At 47.6% G+C, this 20127-nt stretch overlaps 1 protein-coding gene and 1 pseudogene across 1 annotated transcript; both read right to left on the bottom strand.

Annotated features, from left to right (window-relative positions):
- Positions 1 to 4558: 4558 nt before the first annotated feature.
- Positions 4559 to 5086, bottom strand: LOC119285471 (uclacyanin 1-like). Its single transcript, XM_037564754.1, has one exon. The coding sequence runs from the start codon at positions 5084 to 5086 to the stop codon at positions 4559 to 4561; it is 528 nt and encodes a 175-aa protein (XP_037420651.1).
- A 4044-nt stretch (positions 5087 to 9130) lies between these two features.
- Positions 9131 to 18451, bottom strand: LOC119285464 (annotated as a pseudogene).
- Positions 18452 to 20127: the final 1676 nt, after the last annotated feature.

Below are 20127 nucleotides of genomic sequence, written 5' to 3'. Positions count from 1 at the left end.
CTGGCAAGCTACGCGAGGGGAAGGGTGTTGGGCAAGGCTGCGCAAGGTGTGGGAAGGAAGGAGCTGAGCAGCCGAATCAGCCGGCCTACGCAGCTTGCATCTGACAACTAGTGCATGGCCCACCAAAAATTGGACCGGCTGAACGGCACCTAGCACTGCCCTTTATTTATTCCATGGTTATAAACACTTGATTATAGTTCGGTTTTGCAAGAAGATATGTTAAATCTAATTATAATGGAAAAAATTACATTTAACAAAAGAACTGATTTACAATACACAAATAAGCATGCGCGGCGCGTCAAGACGCCAAGAAGAAAAAAGCACCACAATCGTCGGTCAATAAAAGAACAATAAGAGACCAGCCGCGACAATGGCCAGACCTAGCCGCACCACCGCAGACTGATCAATACCAGCCGCCGTGGCCGAGCTTAATACAGTCTCGTACCGGCACCGGAGTCGCTTCCCCGTCCCTCGGCACCGTTGTACTGTCTGCACTGCCTTCGACTTCACGTTGACTTGAACCTTCATACCGGCGATGCAATGCCCTGGCACGCTGCATATGAAGTACCGCGTCCCAATGGATGCGAGTGGGACGACATCGTTGCCGGTTAGGAACGTCACGATGGGGCTGGAGCTATTGCACGCGTCGTACCAGTCTTTCTCACCTCCACCAGATTGTGCATGGTGGTGGAGTACTGAAACTACAGCTCATCGCCGATGGTGAACCTGGTTCTCGAAGCCCACATGGTGTAGTTGGTCTGCAGGTCCCATGATCCGGCCGGCGCGCCCACCATGTGACTGGCGCCGAGCACCTTCCCGGGGATGGCCACGGCCACGGTGATCGGGATAAGAACTCTAGCCCCCATGATTAAATGTCGATCGACTAGCTAGCTAACTGAAAAGATCAGAGCTAGAAGTTAGCGCTAGAGAGAAATTTGATAGGATCCAAGGAAGTTGCAAAGAGAATTGGCTGCCCGAAGGAATGTGTTGTAAGATCGTTGATGCCACTGTGTCGAAATATATAGGCGATGGATTGATTCGAGATAGGATCATCAGGTGTAAGCGCGTTGAGCAGGTGAGGTATGGTAGGTCTATGATGCACGAATATTAGTACTCCCAGATGAATTTAAAACATGTTGGTGCATGCATGCTTCGCTCACCCATTATACAATGATAATCTAATAATGATGACGATGGGATTCGTAGCCGAGAGTAGACTTGGTCTGGCGGCAAACCCTCAGGCTGCTAGCGATCCGGTGCACAAGCGTGCTAAACATTAATTATTAGAACACAATCTTTGATTAAAGTTATGAGCCTATTCGTGGGCGCGTGCATATTCCTGCCGCACGATAATTGATTTATTAAGATGTATGTCACTGTAAAAATTCAAAAATAAAACGTAATCTTCTTTTCTCAAGAGCACACAAGTTAAGTACCATAGCTTTAATAAGAATTAAGTATCATAGCTTTGTTGTATAGAAGGCAGGATAACAGATACAAGAAGGGCTGTCATAGGCGTTGGTCGACTGATTTGGTCAAGATCGGTCACCATGCACGCCGTTGTAATAAGCCATCAAGGACAGTTGATTTCACGAATCGTTCTCTCAAAACAGGCTTTCGGGCATAAACAAGCAAACCGATACAAAGTGACCCGATACAAGACATTGCAGAGAACATCATAGCTGGTCTAAAGAAAATCGGTAATACTAGCCAAGAACGCTAAAAGCGCACTAAGTGCACCTAAACGCTTCGAACTAGCAGTCAAGAAGAAGCACATGAAACCAACCACCGTGCAAGAGGAAGACCACCTTCACCGGCGACGCCCCAAGAGGGTAACGTCACAAAGCGTCGCCGCCGCCGCATCAGCCGAAGCTAAGAAAGGTTTCACCCTGAGAGTTGGACGGCAAGAAGAGGTCCAAGGCGACGCCCCAAGATGAATACAATACCGGCAGGCCTTGTCGCAGCCGGCGCCGGAGCGCAAAGCTTTCGCTCGACCACAGCTCCTACCACATCAAGGAAACTCTAATGGGGACCCCACCATGACGGAATGTCAGCACCAGATCCAGATCAGGGCAAAGCTTCATCGAAGTCGTCTGCTATGCCAAGATCACCCATCACCGTGCACCTCGCCACCCACATGGCCAAGGTACACCGTCAACACCCGCCACGATGTCGCTCGCCGGAGAGCTAAGCCATGTAGCCCGTGTTGGGGTTAAATCCGGCGGATCTCGGGTATGGGGTCATGAGCTAATGATTTTAGCTTGATGGTAACATGATGAACAAGGGCTTGGCGAGCTGAACTCTTGTAATTTATGTTTCTTGCCGAGCAGATTTGGGGACACAAGATGAAAACAAAATATGGCAACGCTTTCAAAGCTTGGCGAGCTGAAGTCTTGTAATTTCCGTTTCTGCTTTTTTTGGCTAAGTTAGTTAGGCTTTGTTTTCTTCATTTATCTTCTTTTTAGGCTCATCTCAAACTAGTGTATACATACACTGCCCAATAATATAAAATGTTGCAGTGGGTGTTTACCCCACTGGTTCGCCTTAAAAATCATGTTACTTAACTAGCCGAATTTAGCTTTGCATGAACTTCTGTTGTATGTAATGGTGAAGGAAATATGCCCTAGAGGCAATAATAAAGTTGTTATTTATATTTCCTTATATCATGATAAATGTTTATTATTCATGCTAGAATTGTATTAACCGGAAACTTAGTACATGTGTGAATACATGGACAAATAGAGTATCCCTAGTAGGCCTCTACTTAACTAGCTCATTAATCAAAGATGGTTAAGTTTCCTAGCCATAGACATGTGTTGTCATTTGATGAACGGGATCACATCATTAGAGAATGATGTGATGGACAAGACCCATCTGTTAGCTTAGCATAATGATCGTTTAGTTTTTCTGCTATTGCTTTCTTCATAACTTATACATGTTCCTCTGACTATGAGATTATGCAACTCCCGAATACCGGAGGAACACCTTGTGTGCTATCAAACGTCACAACGTAACTGGGTGATTATAAAGATGCTCTACGGGTGTCTCCAATGGTGTTTGTTGAGTTGCCATAGATCGAGATTAGGATTTTTCACTCCGTGTATCGGAGAGGTATCTCTGGGCCCTCTCGGTAATGCACATCACTATGAGCCTTGTAAGCAATGTGTCTAATGAGTTAGCCACGGGATGATGCATTACGGAACGAGTAAAGAGACTTGCCGGTAACGAGATTGAACTAGGTTGATACCGACGATCGAATCTCGGGCAAGTAACATACCTTGACAAAGGGAACAACGTATGTTGTTATGCGGTTTGACCGATAAAGATCTTCGTAGAATATGTAGGAGCCAATATGAGCATCCAGGTTCCGCTATTGGTTATTGACCGGAGATGTGTCTCGGTCTTGTCTACATAGTTCTCAAACCCGTAGGGTCCGCGCGCTTAACGTTCGATGACGATTTGTATTATGAGTTATGTGATTTGATGTACCGAAGTTTGTTCGGAGTCCCGAATGAGATCACAGACATGACGAGGAGTCTTAAAATGGTCGAGACATAAAGATTGATATATTGAACCATGTTATTCAGACACCGGAAGTGTTCTGGATAGTTTCAGGTAAAAACAGAGTGCCGGAGGGGTTACCGAAACCCCCCGGGGGAACTAATGGGACACCATGGACCTTATTGGAGAGAGAGGAAGGCCGCCAGGGCAGGCGGTGCCCCCTCCACCCCCCTCCCCTTAGCAGTCCGAATTGGACAAGGGAAGGGGAGGCGGCGCCCCCTTTCCTACTCCCTCTCCCTCTCCTTCCTTCCCCCTCTCTCCCTTTTGGTGGAATCCTACTAGGACTAGGAGTCCCAGTAGGACTCCCCTCTTGGGCGCGCCCTAGGGGCCGGCCAGCCCTCCCCTCCTCCCTCCTTTATATACGTGGGGAGGGGGCACCCTAGAACACATAAGTTGATATTTTAGCCGTGTGCGGTGCCCCCCTCCATAGTTACACACCTCGGTCATATCGTTGTAGTGCTTACGTGAAGCCCTGCGTCGGTAACTACATCATCACCGTCACTATGCCGTCGTGCTGACAAAACTCTCCCTCGGCCTCAGCTAGATCAAGAGATCGAGGGACGTCATCGAGCTGAACGTGTGTTGATCGTGGAGGTGCCGTGCGTTCGGTACTTGGATTGGTTGGATCACGGAGACGTTCAACTACATCAACCGCGTTATTAAACGCTTCTGCTTTTGGTCTACGAGGGTATGTAGACAAACTATCCCCTCTCGTTGTTATGCATCTCCTAGATAGATCTTGCGTGATCGTAGGAATTTTTTTGAAATACTGCGTTCCCCAACAAATGGATGGATGTAATGTCATTGCACTCAACATATCTTTGATAAATTTATTCCATGGTTACACGCTTGGTTATTATTTGGGTTTTTGCAACAAGATATGTTGAATCCAATTATAATGAATGCAATTACATTTAACAAAGGAATTGAATTTAATACACAAAGGGACCATGCTACAACCTATCAAGGAAAAAAAGGACCACAATCATCGTTCACTCTAAAAGAACAACGTAAGACCGGCCGCAACAACTATCAGACCGAGCCGGGCCATAGTAGACTGATCAACGCCAGCCGCCGCAGCTGAGCTTAATACTGTCTCGGACTGGCAGCGACGTCGATTCCCTGTCCGTTGGCACCGCTGCACAGTCCGCACTTCTTTCGACTTGACATTGACCTCGACCTTCATGCCGGCGTCGTAGTGCCTGGAGACGCCGCAGATGAAATACCGGGTCCCGATGGTAGCAAGCGGAACAACATTGTTACCGGTCGGGAAAGTCTCTATGGGGTTGGAGCCGTTGCAGGAGTCATATCCCATCTTGCTCACCTCCACCACGTTGTGCACGACGGCGGAGTACTGGAACTTGAGCTCATCGCCCTTGATGAACCTAATTCTCGAAACCCACTGGGAGTAGTTGGTCTGAAGGTCCCACGACCCGTCCAACGCGCCCACGGTGTGGCTGGCGCTGAGGGCCGTCCCAAGCATGGTCACGGTCACGGTGATTAGAATAAGAGCTTTGGTCCCCATGGATTAAATATGGATCTACTAGCTAGCTGACTTAGTAGTAACTCGAAATATGTTGGGGGATGGAAGTTTGTGCTAGAGAGAAAATTGGTTATGCTGTGTGATCAACTAATGATCACAAGCTCCAAGGAAGCTAAAGAGAGAAATGGCTGCATGATGATTGGTGTTGTGAGATCATTGATACTAGTGTGTCCGAAAGTACCTTTCTACACCTGAGCTCATATGCTCCTCCTATGAACAGTAAAATAAATAAAATAGAAAAACATTTCAAAAAATCTGAAATTTTTTTGTGGCATACTTTAAGAAATGTTTGTTGTGCATGCAAAATTTTATCACGAAATCACATTGGTGGAGGTCATCGCAAAAAAAACAAAATCAAAACTCCAAAATGCGTTTGAAAGTAACATTTTCAGAGTATCGATTTTGTTTTTTTACCATGCCTTCCACCAATGTCATTTCATGACGAAATTTTGCATGCACAACAAACATTTCTTAAAGTATGCCACAAAAACAATTCAAAAAATTTTAAAATGTTTTTGTATTTTATTTATGTTACTGTTCATAGTAGGAGCATATAAGCTCAGGTGTAGAAACTCCACGTCTGTAGTGTGTCGACATATATAGGCAATGGATGTGTTAAAGGATCATCGGGTGTAAGCACGTTGACGAGGTGACATAGAGTAGGTCGTCAAAAATACATGAAAATGATATCGTACACGTTAGCTCCTGAAACTGATATTATTATATATGCTTGGCTTCATAGCTTTAATAGAACACTAACCATGGAGAAGATGAGATAGGTAGCCGTCAGTAGACCGGGTGTGGGGAGAAAACGATTAGTAACGACATTGTCAAAAGACCATGTCCAAACATTTAGTTAGGAAATCATCAGTAGCCATCAGTAGACCTTGTCCTCGATCGATCCGGATGCCCGCACGAGCGTACTGAACATAAATTAATCCAACATATTCTCTAATTAAACATTGCGAACGTGTTGGTGCGCACATGTACTACATTGGTACGTCAAATAATTATATAATTAATAAAGGTTCTTCTAAAATAATAATTAAGATGTATGCCACTGTCAAAATTTACGGAAATTCACTGTTGATAATTGTGTTGACCAGATTCAAAAGTTGCATAATCGGCAGGGTAAGGGTGCATCGCCGTTATTTTTTTTCCGAAAAGGAGGTTATCCCCCGGCCTCTGCATCGAAGTGATGCATGCGGCCATCTTAATAATAAGCAAAAAGTTCAACTACGTTTCCAAGTCTTGAATAACAAAAAGGCTCACAAAGAGCAAAAGCATGAAAACGAGATAGCCACAATCAGCGGAAATAAGATAGATAGAAAACTAAACACCTATCTTATTATATGACCGCCATCCAAACGGTTGAAGATAGCCCGTGCTATCATCTCCCAACGGATAGACCCGATAACCATACGCTCCCTGGCATCCGTCGGAGTGAGTAGCGACCACATACAGATGAGTGTAATGGCCTGAAAAATAACCTGTAAGAAATGAATATGTGTTGTTCTGTTAAAAACCAAATCATTTCTGTAGTTCCATATAGCCCATAATAAAGCACATACTCCTACACGGATATGTTTCTCGGTTTCTGACTCAACTCCATCCAGCCACGTCCCGAATAACGTGTGGATGGTATTGAGAGGAGTAATGTTAAATGCCTTGTGAATAGACCGCCATAAAATTTTCGCCATTGGGCAATCAAGAAAGAGGTGTTTGACAGACTCATCATGTTCGCAAAAACTACATCTTCGCGATCATGTCCAGTTACGTTTTGCCAAATTGTGCTTAGTTAGAATAACTTGCTTGTGAACAAACCACATAAACACTTTAATTTTTAAGAGCATTTTGACTTTCCAAATGTGCATAGAACGGGGGATAGTGCCAGAATTGATAGTATCCAAATACATGGATTTCATTGAAAACACTCCATTCTGAGTTTGTTTCCAGTGCAACTTGTGTGGCTATTGAGAGAGGTGAACATCCATAAATCTTCTCATAAGATGGAGCCAGGCTTCCCAACGGTTTCCCGCTAACGTCCTCTTGAATTGAATATTTAGAGGGTTGGACTGTAATACTGTTGCAACATAAGCATCTCTACGCTAAACAATATTATAGAGAGAAGGATGTTGGAGAGCTAGAGGTGTCTCGCCTAACCACGTATCATCCCAGAATCTCGTAGAAGTACCATTACCAACAGTGAATTTTGTCCTTTGGAAGAAGGTTGATTTCACTCTCATCAGTCCTTTCCAAAACAGCGAATCGGTCGGTCTGACCATCACCTGAGATAAGGTTCTAGACTGGAGGTACTTATTACGTAGGATCTGGGCCCATGTGGCATCGGTCTCTCCAGATAGCTTGTACAGCCACTTGCTGAGAAGACATTTGTTCTTCACCTCTAAATTTTCAATGCAAAGACCACATTGGTCTTTTGGCCTACAGATAATATCCCATTTAGTAAGTCTGTGTTTTTGTTTTAACTCATCACTCTGCCAGGAAAAACATGATCTATAGAAGTCCAATCTTTTCTGAACCCCCACTGGTACTTCGAAGAAGGGGTATATAGCTAAAATCATATTTGGCAAAGAGGATTTATTGTTGGTCCTAGTTTTTGGTAGTGAAAGGTAATTCCACTAATAATGAGTTGTCATATATGTACTATACATTTGGGCTAAACCACAACACTGTGGATCGGAAGGAGAATTTTTTATCACCACCATTTCTCCTCGAGATGCTCTTGTTTTTTTAGTATGAGTTCCCCTGTTTCATTTTATACAATAAAATCACAACATTTTGCAGTGCGCCCAAATATCAAGGGGTAATCTGTGCGGTCCTGAGTGAGGAATTATACCTTGGGCACATTGGCTTCAACTTGGTACTTACGTCCAAACACTACCACTAAGTACACCTTAAGTATTTATACTAATATTATCCTTTTTGTTACTCATCTCTTAGCCCTTTTCTGTAATATGATAACGCAAAAGTAAATGCCCTTTATAGCTGCTAAGATAAAATCATAAATCTGCCATCTTAAAAGAAAAACGACAGAGGAAAGTTACGCTCGCCAAAGAGAAAAGCTACAACGGGACACCGCAATGCTGCATCCGGCCATGGCTTTTGCTGGAACTAGTCAGTGAGGAAACTAGAACCAGCTGTGGTGCATCCCAGGAACCCGATGGCAATAGATGCTGCATCCAGTCTTTTTTTTATGGAATTGACATGTGTTGGAATAGGGCAGGAGAAAAGCTGCAAAACCTCAGCGACCATGCAACCATGGTTCCCACGAGCTACGACGGTGCTGAATGGCGGCATGCTTCTAGCAGCGTGGTGAGGTGCTGGGACCCATTGGCATAAAAGTTGCAAGCAGTCATCAGAGAAGCTACGACGGTGGTGACCGCGAGCTGCGAATTTTTTCTGGAACCGACGAGCCACAGGCGAAGTGCTTTTGTTGGAACCGGCTTGCACATTTGCTGGAACCAGAGACTGTAGATGTTGGAATCAGCGATGGTGAGCACCGGTTTGCCGGCAAGATGTTAGAACCGGCGCATGCAAATGTTGGAACCAAAGAGAGTTTTTGCTGGAACTAGTGCGAGTGTAAATTGCGAGCATTAGTGCGGCGGAAGCTATTGATACTGCATCTCACCGGCGTGGCGTGGTGCTAGGTACCGGGGCGACTGGAGGTGCGATGCTACCCGGGGGGCCACAGGAAAGTTGCACGAGGGGAAGGGTGTTGGGCGAGGCTGCGCGAGGTGTGGGGAGGGAGGAGCTGAGCAGCCAAATCAGACGGCCTATGCAGCTTGCATCTGACGGCTAGTGCGCAGCCAACCGAAATTTGGGCCGGCCGACCGGCACCAAGCACTGTCCTTTATTTATTCCATGATTATAGTTTGGTTTTGCAAGAAGATAAGTGAAATCGAATTATAATGAAAGAAATTTCATTTAACAAAAGAAATGATTTATAATACACAAATAAGCATGTGCTATGCGTCAAGAAGAAAAAAGCACCCCAATTGTCGGTCACTAAAATAACAACACGACACCAGCCGTGACAACAGCCAGACCTAGCCACGCCACCGTAGACTGATCAATGCCAGCCATCGTGGCCGAGCTTAATACAGTCTCGGACCGGCACCGGAGCCGCTTCCCCGTCCCTCGGCACCGTTGTACTGGACGCAATGCCTTCGACTTCACGTTGACTTGAACCTTCATACCGATGATGCAATACCCTGGGACGCCATAGATGAAGTACCATGTCCCAATGGTTGCAAGTGGGATGACATCGTTGCCAGTCAAGAACGTCGCGATGGGGCTGAAGCTGTTGCAGGCGTAGTACCCAGCCTTTCTTACCTCCACCACATTGTGCACGGTGGTGGGGTACTGAAACTGGAGCTCATCCTTGATGGTAAACCTAGTTCTCGAAGGAGGTAATAGCATCTCAGGTACCCTAACTTGCACGAAATGTGATGATTTAGTCCCAAACATGTAAAATGTAACCCTATCATACCCCAACTTGCACTGCATGTGACGTTTTAGTCCCAGACCAATCACAGCTCCACAATTTGCAGCCAGGTGGCTGGCCCGGTCAGCGCACACACTTTTGCAGAACCCCCCCTGTCGTTTTCTTTAATCAACCTCAGCTACAACCATTTCGTCTGCGGGATCCCGCCGGAGTTCGGCGGCATTCCCGTGGCTGTCAGCCTTGACCTCCGGGGGAACGACCTCGCCGGCGTGATCCCGCAGGTGGGCTCGCTCGTCAACCAGGCCCACCGCCTTCGACGACAACCCGAGGCTCTGCGGGTTTCCGCTCAAGAGATCGAGTGCGCCGGAGAGAGGGAAGAATCCCGCAGACGAACCGTGGAATGAACCCTGGTGCAGCGGCGCAGGTTGGAAGGCCGCCGAAGCGTCGGTCGTCGCCCACGGTGCCGATTCTGGCCGTCATTGTGGTGGCGGCCATCGTTGCCGGGCTAGTGCTGCAGTGGCAGTGCCGGAGGACTGCTCGTCGGCCGCTTCCGAGGACTGGTTCCGGCAGGCGCGCCTCGCCGCCGTCAAATGGATCCTTGAAGTGAGCACTCACTCAGCTCCTCGCTCTCACGATTATTGGTGCGAGCATCGATCGATCGGTCACTGACGCCTTTGGAACCGGCATCTGATTTGCATTTGCAGACACGGGGCTGCTTCGGGTTCGGCCACCGCACGGCGTACCTGGCCATCGCCTACTTCGACCGCTTCTTCCTCCGGCGACGTGTCGATGTAATCAATCACCGCACCGCCGCCGTAAAACAAATTTAGCCTCTCTGCTTCTTAGGAACGGGAGGATGATGTGGTTGTGTGCGTGCAGAGGGCGGCCATGCCGTGGGCGGCGCGCCTCCTGTCCGTGGCCTGCGTCTCCGTGGCGGCCAAGATGGAGGAGTACTGCGCGCCGGCGCTGTCGGAGCTCGACGCCGGCGGCGGCTACGAGTTCTGCTCCGCCTCCGTCCGCCGGATGGAGCTGCTCGTGCTGTCCACGCTCGGTTGGCGCATGGCCGCCGTTACGCCGTTCGACTACCTCCCTTGCTTCTCCTCCCGGCTCGACCGGCACGACGGCCGCGGCGGCGGCGGGCATGACCCCGCCCGCGTCGCCCTCAAGTCCATCGGCTCCATCTTTGCCACAGCCGAAGGTTCATCTTCGTCCTGCACACCTTCTGAAAAGAAATCTTGCGAACTTTCTTGCATTTTGTCTGATTGATTTGCGCTGTGTTCATGCAACCGGCAGTGTGCTGGATTACAGGCCATCTACTGTGGCTGCAGCTGCAATCTTGACTGCATCCTATGAAGCTCTACTGACCAAAGAAGCACTGGAGTCCAAGATGGACAATCTATCTCCATCATGCCCCATTGAGAAGGTTTCTTGCACAAACTAAATAAATAACTCATTTGCATCACTTTGATCATAGTAATGTTTCATTTGGATGATGAAATGAGCATTGGGTTTGAACAACCTTTGTCTGTTACATTGATCAGGAGCATGTACATGCCTGCTACAGCATGATGGTTGGCGACTTGAAAAGCAGAATGAGCCATGGCAAGAGATCATTGCCATGTCCAGACTCCAATGAAGTTGCCACCAGTACATATGATTCTGTTCTTGTTGATGATGTTGCCGACACCGCCGCCTTCATCGCAGCTGTGTCGGAGATGAACAAGCAGATCAGACTGGCAGCTGGATGGCGGCATCGTGTACAGGGTCGTCCCCGGCCGCGGCACCGACGTAGCCGCCGCCGTCTCAGTGAGCCCAACGACGGCGATGGCACTGAGTCCGGGTGGCGCCGGCGCCGTGCCTTTGAGGCCGAGGCTGCACCCATTGCCTATGTTGCCACTACCGAGCACGGAGACGCGGCCACAGCCTTGCATCCGCAGAAGAGATGGTAGCGTCCAGCGGGATTCCTCGTCGTATTCCGTGGCTGGTGTTCATCACTTGGTGGAGGCTCGGGACAGAGTAGCGCCGCCCGCTGCAGCTCGACGGGTGGCACAACAATGAACGAGAGAGAACACTGATGAGGCCATGGAGTGGAGGCGCTCGAATGCGCAGCTCGGCAACATCGTCGGTGCGTAGAAAACCAGTCTCAGCGACGCGACATCGTCGCCGGTGGAACTGAGAAAATACTGATAGCGGCCATGCGGCTTCTACTTGACGACTCGGTGCGATGGCCGCGGCCGTGTGGCCTCCCTCGGCGACTCCAAAACTCGGCGTGAAGACGGCGACGGCGGCTTCCAGTCGACAACTCGGCGTGTGCGCTCGGCGGTGGCCACTTCCCTCGACGACTTGGCACGCATGGACGGCGGCGGCCGCTTCCCTCGGCGACTTGGCACGCATGGACGGTGGCGGTTTCAACTTGCCGACTCAGCTCGCTTCCGCTGCTGCTTTCGTTCGTCGAGTCGGCGAATATCAGTTGCGATGAGTATCCGTATAATCGTGTTTTCATAAAAACATGTATTAGTAGTTTTTCATAAAACGCATATTCCTGGCTTTGTGGAAACTGAATCTTGCTAATTCACGTTTTTACTGCGGGGCCCAAACATGGTTAAGTCTGTTACACGGTTATATAGGTTCACGGAAAACTAGTTCTGCGAAAACTACTTATCCAAACAAGGCCCTAGTGTTGCACGGATACAACACTAGCCTAGTTTATGACTCAGACTTTGACACGACTTGGACTACAACACTAGCCTAATTTATGACTCAGACTTTGACACGACTTGGACTAGTACTCGTACATGTACTAGCTACTAGGTAACGGCTAGCAGCCGGACTCATGCACGTAGCACTAATTGCATGTGGACTAGCTTTGCATCTAACTCAAACTCAAGATTATACTAACAGGCCCGACGGCTTCGCCAACTCCATTACCGTTGTAGGTGAGGCTGTCCATCGTTCACGGCGCGGCGAGGGGACTGGCATACCTGCACGAGTGCAGCTCTCGCCGGTACGTGCATGGCTGCATCAAGTCATCCAAGATCCTGCTCGACGACGAGCTTCGTCCGCACGTCTCCGGCTTCGGCCTGACCCGCCTCGTTGCCGGCGCGCACAAGACGGCGCAGTCAAGGAAGCTCGGCAGCAGCGTGGCGTGCGCGCTCCGCAGCGGCGCCCTGTCGGCGCTGTCGTACCTGGCGCCGGAGCTGTGCACGCCGGGGGGCACGGCCGCGGCGGTGACGCAGAAAACCGGGAAAAAGCCTTGGCTGATGGCTTTCTTGGGGTAACTTGCACTGGCTGCACAAAAGTACGGGTTAATTAGAGGAAAAGGCAGGGTTTTTTTGCAAAAGTGTATGTGCTGACCGGACCAGCCACCTGGCTACCAATTGTCGTCCTCTGATTGGCCTGGGACTAAAACATCACATGAGGTGTAAGTTAGGGTATAATGGGATTGAGTTTTGCAAGTTTAGGACTAAAATATCACATCTTATGCAAGTTAGGGTACCTGGGGTGCTATTACCTCTTTTAATTCAGAGAGGCACTGCAGGAGCCACATGGTTGACCAGTGTCCCGCCCGGGAACAGGGACGTGATATCTCATGTGGACGTTCAGTTTCTTTTTCCATCTCCCTCTTTAAATGGAGTGGAATGGAACAGGGCAAGGGCAAGGGCAAGGGCATGCGGCAGACAAAGCTCCTGGATCGTTTCGTTTGTCCGGGGCAGCATGCATGGGCACGTTCAACAGAGCTCCGGGGTCCTCCTCCTGACTCCTCTGCTCTCTTCCTTCCAGCCAATCATGATATATGCTACTGCCAATAATAAGCTGGGCTCCTCCTGTCTACTACTAGCATCGAACCTTGGGCGAGCACTAGTGAATTGCTCCTCCATGGCAATGGCATTTTCTTTAGCTTCGAATTTGTGGCCGGAGAAGAAGAGTGCTGCTGGAAACGGGCGAGGCGGCACCACCCAAAACAAGGCCAGGGAGATTCCCTGTCATATATAACTTCCACGAGAACATGGAGAAACTCAGATACTCGCCCACACTGTGCTTGATTTCTCTCCCACGTCTTCCCAGCAGATCCTGAAATCAGCACTAGAAGCAGAGTCCAGTGTCAGGCTGTTTTCAGCTACTACGTACTCCATGGAACGCCAACCACAGGGGCAAGGCAAGACATTCTGGATTTTGAGGAGCCGGTGGGCTCGTGGCTCAGCCTTGTTACACAAACTGTATTCAAGCTAACAGTAATGCATTTGAGAAGTATTATATATGAGCCCTCTTTCTTAGGGCAGATCACACTGGCTAAATAGCCTAAATCACTTCCGTTAATGAAAAAGAACCCCTGAACATTCCCGAATGGTTCCCACTTAAATTCTATGAGTCGAAATCTTCAACGCAATTTGATCTGCATCTCTTCCTCAACAAGCTCAAATATTTCGTCAATTCTGAAAATAAAATCAAGAGATCAATACTATCACACTATCAACAAAACTAGTACTCCCTCCGTTCCAAATTACTCGTCGTGGTTTTAGTTCAATTTGAACTAAAACCACGACGAGTAATTTGGAACGGAGGGAGTATATGATACAGCTTAATTTCGAAATTCAGGTATCCTTATACTAGTTTGTAAAATCCAAAGCTAAAGCAGATGGAGCAATTACCTACTCGTCTTGATGTTCACATTAGCAAGCCAAGAGGTTAAATAAACCTGTAAAATAATAATTGAAAAGACACAACCCTTGTTAGAAAGCATGCTGCAATGAGCACAACACATTTGATCTAATCCAAAGATGGTGCTCTCATCCTTTATTTACAATGAGCCAACACAATGCTATGTCTACCAAACAAACAATTAAAAGATCTAAACATCAGGACAGAGACAGTTGATTTCTAAGGGAATAAATGCAAAGCTATTGCAAAAATTGGATCAACACCTGTAAAACCTCATGGGATGGGGTATGTCCAGGTCGCTGTGCCTGTAAGACATCAGCCTTCCAATTCTCAGGTAGTGGGAAGCTGTCTCCAGACCCCAGGCCAATCCTCTGAAATTCATTGAATTCCCCGTCATATAACTCATCTGACCATTCTAATGAAGGATCTGCACCTTCTTTTAAGTTAATTGACAGGAGGTCCAAGACAATCAGTCTCTACATTAAAAATGATTTCCACTGTCAGGATTTTTCCAAAAGTTCAGGAGAAACAGGGATGTAAAAAAATGCGATTTCTAAGTGCACAAGCTAAAACATAGCAGAATTGTGTGATGGCATACCTTCAATCGTAGCTCTGAAACAAACATCTCAACAAGCTCTTTGGCGAGGTTTTCTGAGATCAAGTCATGAATAACAACAAATCAATATATTAGCCGTATCTTGCTGGATCAGAAAGATCTGATCTTGAGTAGCTATTTTAGAAAGAAATTACAGACAAATCACTTTGGATATAAGAAACCAGATATTTATTCAGTCAACTTGATCTAATGTGGCAGTGCTACACTGAATAACTTGCAAATTATTTACTAACTATATAAAATTCACTTGATTTTCTGACTAAGTTGGAGCTATTTCCCAAACTACACAAAATTGATTCCAAGAATGCATTTCTGTCATGCCAAACACAAATGAAAAGAAAGTTCATCTGTCTATCCGAATCCTAGTACGTCTTTCAGAATAAAAATTTCTGAATCTCTTAAAAGCAAGTAATGTCACGTGGGAAGGGGAAATAAAGATTACGGAACTTAATCCAGTTTTGCATAAAAAAATGCGAGTAACCCACCAAATTCTAACATGGAGATCCATCTGTATACTGGAGCTCCTCCACCATCCCCTAAATCATTCAAATCATCCTGCCGATCAGTAAATCGGACTAGTGGGCTACCAGAAGATACTTTGGAGAAACACCGCATGGCATGAGAAGCTTTAACCAAGTCGGACATGGCACAGACCTATTACCAAGAAATAGGAAGAGCACCAAAAGTCAAACAACCATTAATGGCTTACAGGGTCCCGGCTAAAATGACATGAACAAGCATGGGCTTTGTATGAAGCATTACCATCTCCTTGTAGGCTGATAGAAGCATCTCGCGGCATTGCACCTGAACCAAGCAAGGGACATGAAAATGAGGGGATGAACAAGAAAATTAAACCATGCTGCTGAGGAGGATTGGCTGAGTTCCTGGCGACAGCGTAGCTACCTCCTTGTGGGTCAATTTGGCGCTCGCCCTGTCGCGGATCCTGGGCATGCCCTTGAGCACCCCCAAATCCATCCCTGGCATGTAACTGACAAAATGACAAGCACAAGGCGCAGTCAGTAACTAGTTAATAAAATCTCAAAAACTCAAGCGTCGCCGAAACACAGAGCCAGAGAGGGGGCGACCTGCGGGAGAGGTAGGCGTTGACGAGCGTGGCGGCATGGGAGCGGCCGCTGGCGGCGGCGGCCAGCCACCGGGTCTTGGCGGCAAGCAGGCGCGACCACTGGTTGCGCAGGTTGCGCTGCGCCGCTGGGCGCCACTGGCGCAGAGATAAGGGAGATGGGGTTGGGGATGGGGAAGAGGGGTCGGCAGGGCGGCGAACAGGGGTGGCTGCACAGTCCTCCATTGTTTTGCCCAATGGAGTAAAGGACTTCTCAGGTCCTAAACTATTCTGAGGCAGTGGCTGAGCTAGAAACAAATAATCCAGTGGGCCACCTACAAAAAAACCGACATAACACAGTAATAAGAAATTGACCAGAAGAGCAATATGAATAGCTTAATCAAGTCTCACAACATTAGAGTTAACTAAAAATGTTTGAAATTTCCAAATATTACAACACAACTAGGGCTGGACAGAAAGCTCAGGGCTCAAAGATACAACAAGCCAGGCCCAAGCCTCCGGCCAAGCTCGTGAAGCACGCAAGCTGGTCAAGGCTCGGTGCAAGAAACATATGACATGACCTTTGCTAAAGAACTAGCAATACATTACCATATACTACAAGATAATATAGGCATGCACTGATCAACAATTCACAAATCGAAAGAAGAAAGTCCAGCAAGGTCCAACATCAACGATACCATTCACATATGCATTTGGTCCATCAAATTGTCTCAAGTCTCTCTCAACAAGGACGATTCAGAAGGACCATTACTGTATTGTCTTCTCCTAATTCTCATTCTTTGTATTATCTTTCCACCCATTTCTTGTATCGGGTCAGTAAATCTCAATGAATGTGATTTACTCTGCATCTCAGTTTTTGCAGGTCAAAATCAAACCTGTGTGCTAGCCAATAATCAAATTTTGCTATCCTACTAAATTAATCACATAAGTCAAGTCTCGTACATTGTCACATAAACAATAAAGGGGCCCTAACGAGCAGGGTGGTCCAACTTTTTCTTTTGACAACGAATATGACATGCCAACGTTCTAATTAATTTACCAATAGCAGATAGAAATAGATCAATATGGTCTTACAGACATACTCCCTCCGTCCGGAAATACTTGTCATAGAAATGGATGTATCTAGACATATTTTAGTTCTGGATACATTTACTTTTATCCATTTGTGGACAAGTAATTCCGGACGGAGGGAGTACTAAAATTCTCAATTGCGTAAGAGAAGCCTACATAATACATACCTTGAGAAGTTCAAGAAAGACTGTGTGGCATTGTTAATTTGTAAAGAGTGGCATTGTTAGAGTAACATGTTAGAGTGGCAAACAATCAGACAAGTCATTAATTTGTCACTAATCAGGTGTTCATGTATTGGGTAGCAAAATTATGTGTATGTATTCACAGGACTGTGTGTGCATGTACTGGATAGCAAGTCCTGTTGTTCAGTTAACGCAACAATAGACTTGACTCTTCCACCTGATTAATGCAATAGACAGCAAAGAACAACAACAACAAAGCCTTTAGTCCCAAACAAGTTGGGGTAGGCTAGAGGTGAAACCCATAAGATCTCGCAACCAACTCATGGCTCTGGCACATGGATAGCAAGCTTCCACGCACCCCTGTCCATAGCTAGCTCTTTGTCGATACTCCAATCCTTCAGGTCTCTCTTAACGGACTCCTCCCATGTCAAAATCGGTCGACCCCGCCCTCTCTTGACATTCTCCGCACGCTTTAGCCGTCCGCTATGCACTGGAGCTTCTGGAGGCCTGCGCTGAATATGCCCAAACCATCTCAAACGATGTTGGACAAGCTTCTCCTCAATTGGTGCTACCCCAACTCTATCTCGTATATCATCATTCCGGACTCGATCCTTCCTCGTGTGGCCACACATCCATCTCAACATACGCATCTCCGCCACACCTAACTGTTGAACATGTCGCCTTTTAGTCGGCCAACACTCCGCGCCATACAACATTGCGGGTCGAACCGCCGTCCTGTAGAACTTGCCTTTTAGCTTTTGTGGCACTCTCTTGTCACAGAGAATGCCAGAAGCTTGGCGCCACTTCATCCATCCGGCTTTGATTCGATGATTCACATCTTCATCAATACCCCCATCCTCCTGCAACATTGACCCCAAATACCGAAAGGTGTCCTTCCGAGGTACCACCTGGCCATCAAGGCTAACCTCCTCCTCCTCACAGCTAGTAGTACTAAAACCGCACATCATGTACTCGGTTTTAGTTCTACTAAGCCTAAACCCTTTCGATTCCAAGGTTTGTCTCCATAACTCTAACTTCCTATTTACCCCCGTCCGACTATCGTCAACTAGCACCACATCATCCGCAAAGAGCAAACCCTAAATCAGAAATTGGGGAATGGGCAGTGCCACAGTGGACAACTTACCTTCAGTCCTCAAATCGAGCTCAAGGCTTACTGCCGGCCGAGTGCCGGAATCGGTGGAGGGCGGACTGGGCGGTTGCAGGGGCGCTAGGGAAGCGCAGTAGCGCCGAGCGCTGGGCGGGCGGGGCGGGCAGGGGCGGCTCCTGGGCGTCTAGCGATGACGAGGCAGACAGCGACGGCTGACGGCGTCCGGCGAGACAGCCAGCGAGATCGGGAGCCGAGCCGCCAAGGTCGGGGACGCACAGGGGCTCGGCGCGTCTGTCCCAGTGTCCCCTAGGTGCATTTTCCCCCCTTGAGAACAGGTTTTTTTTTGAGACAATCTTGAGAATCAGGTGCATTGTTTGTTGGGCTAGACGGGTCGGGACGAGTTTTGTTGGGCTTTTCTTTCTTAGTCTCATCTGTAATTTCCTGTCGTATATGGCTGGTCTAAAATCCCACAGCCCACCCTGTCGACCTTGCAGATCCACTTGCAAATGTGTCACTACGGTTGAAGCTTTAGCCTGCCGAGAGGCCATGGCCCTGCCATCTGACCTGTTACAAACAAGCACCATTGTTGCATCAAACTGTAAAGGTGTCGGGTCAAACATAAAGGATGGGACGGGCAAAAAACATGGTCATATCATCCGGGAGATAAAGATTATGGCATAGGAATTCCAAGAATGCTCTTTCCTTTTTGAAGGAAGAGCATCGAATTTGGAGGCACATAGCATCACCATGGATTTCGAGTCGAACGACTAGTCGTCAACTAGTCGATGAGTCATTACATGAAGGTCGACTCAACCTGTCGACTCGAATCATTGGATGAGTTGAACGACTCGGTCGACTAGTCTCGACTAGTCGCGGTTTGTGAGTCGAGCGACTCGATCGATCTGTCATGTAAGAGGAGACTGGTAGAGGAATTGGAGCAGGGAAGGAAGGGCGGTTCTAGGGAAGGAGGGGGGAGGCAGAGAGGGAGGGGCGGAGGCAGAGAAGCCATGAAGGAGGAGCTGCAGCAAGGCCATTGCGGCTGTTGATTTGTGCCTGGAGGCTGGACCTGGAAGGGAGCAGGTGAGAGAAAGAGGTAAAAGAGAGTAGATGGACGGTGAAGATTAGAGCATATAGATGGTTGAAAGAACATGCGGTGCCCCCATGTTTGGTTTTGGTAATTGATGACAATCTCTATGGACTAATGGTTGCCTTGAGTTATATTTGAAGGTTTTTGTCCATAGGCTTTTCTTGGAGTACATGTGTTGGTTTCAAGGAGAGTTTGTGTCGACCAAGGTGCTATTCAAGGAATTACCTAAAGATTGGTCTTGTGAGAGGTTGATCAAGACTAAGTCAAAGAGTGAATCAAGTTGACCAACCCACAAAGCATAGAAGATGTACCAAGAGGGATCAAGTGATCCCATGGTATGGTAAGGGATCAAGTGATCCCATGGTATGGTAAGCATTGTCAATTACGCTTCGTGTACTAACCCATGGTCTTCGTGAGGGTTCTTTGTGGGGTTAGGTTGCGGTGTGCAAGTTCAAGTGGAGCATCACGAAGAGATCAAATGCTTGAAGCTTGCCGTCCTTTGTGGTGACAATGGACTTGTGAAGATGTGCGGAAGAGTGGCTCACCCATAGTGGAGTATGGGGGAGCAATCAACTAGTCTTCGTCAAGTCAACCCAATCAAGAAAGGTGGTCCAACTTGAGGGAGTCAAGATCGTCTTCATCTAGCTCAAGTGGACCATGTGCAAGGCAAAGGTTTGCCCTTGATAGGTTTTCTATTTTACCGGTCTCATGATGGTAGTTGGGAGACTGGGTTATAGGATCGATTGCCGTACTA

Source organism: Triticum dicoccoides, chromosome 1A (genome assembly GCF_002162155.2).
Source record: "Triticum dicoccoides isolate Atlit2015 ecotype Zavitan chromosome 1A, WEW_v2.0, whole genome shotgun sequence".
Taxonomy (NCBI): Eukaryota; Viridiplantae; Streptophyta; class Magnoliopsida; order Poales; family Poaceae; genus Triticum; species Triticum dicoccoides.
Note: the sequence above shows the minus strand (reverse complement) of the source record. Positions and strands in the feature narration are given on the sequence as shown.